The sequence below is a fragment of the Nicotiana attenuata genome, chromosome 7 (genome assembly GCF_001879085.1).
Source record: "Nicotiana attenuata strain UT chromosome 7, NIATTr2, whole genome shotgun sequence".
NCBI lineage: Eukaryota > Viridiplantae > Streptophyta > Magnoliopsida > Solanales > Solanaceae > Nicotiana > Nicotiana attenuata.
The window spans coordinates 92,492,801-92,497,282 of NC_031995.1; the positions used below are offsets into that span (position 1 = coordinate 92,492,801).

Here is a 4,482-nt window from a genome sequence, read left to right on the forward strand (position 1 = left end):
TTAATGGGGTCCAGTAACCCCTCTACTCAAAGCATAGGTGCGCCTCTGCATCACATGCTGATCAAGTGAAAAACAAATCCGAATATAGCTTACACGCATTAAAGGTACGGTAAAGAAAATCTTTATACTACAATTCAATATATTTTAACTTGTTGTAGTAGGTAAACCTGTCTTATTTTCTTTGTTAGTGACTTGTACAGGGTAAAATTTCTTTAATATCTTTAATACTGATATTAAACTCGTGAAAAACAACTTATTACAGCAAAACTCTGCACTTCCAAGACAACAAAAATTTTACTTGCAATACATTATACATCTCATGAATCCTCATTTCAACAGCCGTTTGACAAAGAAAACAGAAAAAAACCGTACATGTCGAATATGTTGGTACACTTACATGCCAGAAGTTCCTTAAAATTGGATGTTAGTACCTGGCGCGCCAAGTGTGTTACTTCTGTCTTTTAGATAGAACGAAGCGAAGCTGAAGGTCGAGGATAATTTGCTGCACGGGGAGTCTCTTCTGAACTGCTTCTGCATGACCTGTTGAATTCACTACTTGATTGACTGCTAAGCCGATTTAACTGCTGATCCTTGTTAGCATCATTTTTCGCTGTATCTTTGGATTCCTGAAGCTGCTCTAGAGCTGTTACCACCTCGTCCATTGTTGGTCTTAACTTGGGGTCCATGGCTAGGCACTGAAGAGCAAGGTTTGCTACCTTAAGGGCACGAGTGAGCGAATATTGTCCTTCAAGCCGGGAATCTAGAACACGGAAAACTCTACGTTTGCTTGTCAAATAAGGTCTTGACCACCCAACAAGACTGTGTTCCCCTGTTGGTCTATTCTTGTCTATTGCTTTCTTACCTGATAGAATTTCCAAGAGAACGACCCCGAAGCTGTATACATCACTCTTGGCAGTAAGATGACCTTCCAAATAAGAGAAACATATGGAGGTCAGAAACTAGATGTGCCATTGTATTACAATGAGCAGTGAATAGTGACAGTTATAGTTACTCCGTCCGTTGCAGTTGACTGGTCATAAAATTTAAGAAAGAACGAGCACGGATCTTTAAATATGTCACGATATTTTTATGGATATTAGAGCATGTCATTAAGGATAAAATGGGAAGTTTAAAGTTAAAGTGTATCCAAACATAAAAAAATGTCTTTCTTTTTAGAAAGACTAAAAAAGGAAGGGTGTCATATAAAATGGAACAGAGGGAGTAATAAACATGGAAATCGTACAAATTTTCATGTAACTGCAAGAGCAAGATATTTTCAATGTACAACAATGAAGTTATGTAAAATGCAGCTACTGTCTATTTAATACACAAGTAAAATCGGCACAACTTAATGCTCTCATCAATTCAGATGACCTCTAAATTAGAGTACATTTGCAGGTCAACAGGAGTTGATGAGAATGTAACATGCGAAATTCATCTTATGCAACTTGACACCACCATCAAAAAGGAACAATACAAATAATGTCATCATATGGAAAAATAAAGGAGAGGAACTGAGCGGCATGAACAACAAACCTGTGGATAGATACTCTGGAGCAGCATATCCATATGTTCCCATTACCCTCGTAGAGACATGGCTTTTGTCACCAGTTGGACCATCCCTAGCCAACCCAAAATCAGAAAGCTTGGCATTGTAGTTCTGTAGATATAACGTATGAAAGCAAATGCATCAAATCAGCAATAGCATTTACGTATCCATGGTCAAAGAGAATGAAGGAAAGCTAAGTGACCCTTAAACATGCGATATACATACCGAGTCAAGCAGGATATTAGAAGTCTTGAAGTCCCTGTATATAACACTTGTTTCAGCATTGTGAAGAAATGCAAGGCCCCTCGCGGCACCGAGGGCTATTTTCATACGGAGGCTCCAAGAAAGTGGCTGAAAGTATGAACCTCCTGAATCAAAAACCTCATTTAATATTAAGATCTGACAAGCCTGACCGATAATCAAACAACTGGCAGCATATGAGAGAGATTCAGAACGTACTCCTGAATAAATGATTCTCCATGCTACCCTTAGGCATGAACTCGTAGACTAGAAGCCTGTGATCATCTTCTAAGCAATAACCAACCAATTTTACAAGATTCGGATGACGTAGTTGACCAAGATAATTTATCTCAGCCTGCAATTATTTGTAAGTTCAAGAACATAAAGACATTCAGCTACCCTGCTTGCAATATTAGCTGTCTTGAATTGGAAAATTATAAATTCATACTGTGAACTAGATGCAAATTAAGTAATCCTACTCACTGATACTAACATTATTGACCATATATTTACCCCAATTCTACTATGAAGTACCATGCAAAGTCAGTAATTAAGTACGTACGATTTTCATAATGAAGCATGCAGATAGGCGACGTAATAATAGTTCAAAATTACATTCTTTCGTTCGTACATAACAAACTTCAGAAGAGGATTAATTCTAAGATCATGTTGTAAATCCAAGTGGCGAAATTGCTCTCACCAGCCATTCCCGGTGCCCCTGCAAACCTTCTTGATTTAACTTCTTCACAGCTATCACAATGCCAGCACCGGGCTTTGATGCTACAAGAGTTTGCTCATCAACCCACCCCTTGAAAACAGAACCAAAACCTCCCTCTCCTACTACACTGTCAGGACGGAAGTTTCTAGTGGCTGCTCGAAGTTCATTGAAAGTAAAACTCCTCAAGTTGGATGACTGCAAGATCTCACCCTCACTACGGGGAGTGGGGGGTACGGAACCTGATGACCATTTGCTATATGAAGTACTAGTCTCAGTACCATTTGCACTGACATTTCTCGAACCAATCCCTGACAGAATCCATTTATACATTGCAATCAAATGACACCTAAGAACAATAAATGAAATGCACATACAAAAGCCAAGTACTACTATCTTTGCAGCTCAAAATTTTCCATATACATAACAAAACAGTTCACAACAACATTATTACTGTAGTTGGAAGCAAAGCCTTTGCAAATCTGCAATCTGTATTTTTCATGACACCATAACTTACCATGCAAAATCCAATCAATCTGCTTCTCGAATTCTCTTCCTTATCCTCTAGCTCTACCATTTCTTTATTATTTATTTATATATATTTTTGGCAAGCTCCTAGCAACTTTAACGGCATCCTTCTGTTTTTGATTTACCTTTCTTTCTTCTTCCTTCTTCTATTTTTTTTTCATTTCTTGAAGCAAGCAAATCATTTGAACCATATAGAGCCAGAATTAACCAAATTGAACTTCAGGAGCACTAAGTTGAAGCTTTGTTTTTTTTGTTTCTCAACTGGTGTCCGGTGTCCGATACCCGCATTGGGGTCCGACTAATCCGGATTCGCGCCGGAAAGTCCCACATTGGGTAAAGCGCTTCCTAACTAAGGCGATTTCATACCCAAGGATCACCTCTGGTTAAGTTGAAGTCCTTATAGTACCACTAGAGCATACAAGTAACCAAAAACAAGGGAATATACTGAAAAAAAAAATAATAGTGCCAAAACCAAATAAGGCCATACTTTAGTCTTTCTGGTCTCCCCCCCCCCCCCCAAAGCACAAGAAAATACAGAAATGGTACAGAATCAAATTCTAAAAGAAGATGGTTGAAGTGAAATACCTGTACCAGTAAAAATTGTAGTCTCAGCTTTGATTTGGTTGCTCAAACAAATCCCCATTAGAGCAAAAACCTCAAAAAGATTCTAACTTTATAGCACCACAAGCTAAAAAAACAAATAACCACCAACTTCAAGAATTCATAGCAACATGCTCAGAGAACCAAATTTAGATCCAATATGAACTCACAATTTTTTCATTTTTATCTAATGCTTGTATTGTATTTCTCCAAAGCAAATAGCTTAGTTGTAAATATAAAGTAGTAGGAAAGCCAATGGAAGTCGCAAACTTTCTCTACTGAACTGGGGTTGTAATCATTTTTCAATTTGTGGGCTTGAACTAAATTTATGTCAAAGAAAATAACAGGTGAAAAGGAGATTTTTATTGCTTTCTTGATTCTCTATTGGTTTTCTTAGAAGAAGCCTTTTTTTGACCATTTTACTAAAAGCCATAGAAGGTTGACTTGGTCTTGTAGTAGGACCAAGATACTCAAAAATATGGGAAAAGTTTTACTTACTACTCCTAAAGTAGCTTTATTAGTTGATCAGTAAATGATCAATGAAGCTTGTTTACAGCTGAAATTGATTTATCCGATTAAATTCAAATTCGGATGACTTCCTCGGTCTCAAATTATTTGTCTGTATTTTTCTTTTACTCCCTTAAGAAAATATTAATTATAAGTGATTTTTGACTATTTTATCCTTATTTATATCTTACGATAAATATTTGGGGCAAGTGCACATATAGTCATTCTCACGATGCTATTTAGAGACTAGCCAGTACTTATTTTGTCCGAAAATTTTAAATTAAATATCTCAACTTCAGGACATTTTGTCCTGAAAAACTAAATTTCAGGACGCACTGGCTAA

The 4,482-nt window shown here is 37.1% G+C and overlaps 1 protein-coding gene across 1 annotated transcript; it reads right to left on the bottom strand.

Moving 5' to 3' along the window:
* Positions 208-4,038, bottom strand: LOC109229484 (probable serine/threonine-protein kinase NAK). Its single transcript, XM_019394941.1, has 6 exons — positions 3,618-4,038; positions 2,490-2,815; positions 2,009-2,144; positions 1,775-1,917; positions 1,537-1,660; positions 208-925 (listed from the first exon to the last, which is right to left on the bottom strand). Exons 1-6 carry the CDS (start codon positions 3,673-3,675, stop codon positions 462-464), a joined length of 1,251 nt encoding a protein of 416 aa, XP_019250486.1. The 5' UTR covers positions 3,676-4,038; the 3' UTR covers positions 208-461.

What these genes read in the sequence shown, in the direction of transcription:
- LOC109229484 (XM_019394941.1), bottom strand. Translation starts at nt 3,675, where the DNA reads ATGGGGATTTGTTTGAGCAACCAAATCAAAGCTGAGACTACAATTTTT. An exon ending in GGAGAATCATTTATTCAGGA is followed by an intron (nt 1,918 to 2,008) that starts GTACGTTCTGAA and finishes TTTTTGATTCAG; the next exon opens with GAGGTTCATACTTTCAGCCA. An exon ending in TCCAGAGTATCTATCCACAG is followed by an intron (nt 926 to 1,536) that starts GTTTGTTGTTCA and finishes CTTATTTGGAAG; the next exon opens with GTCATCTTACTGCCAAGAGT.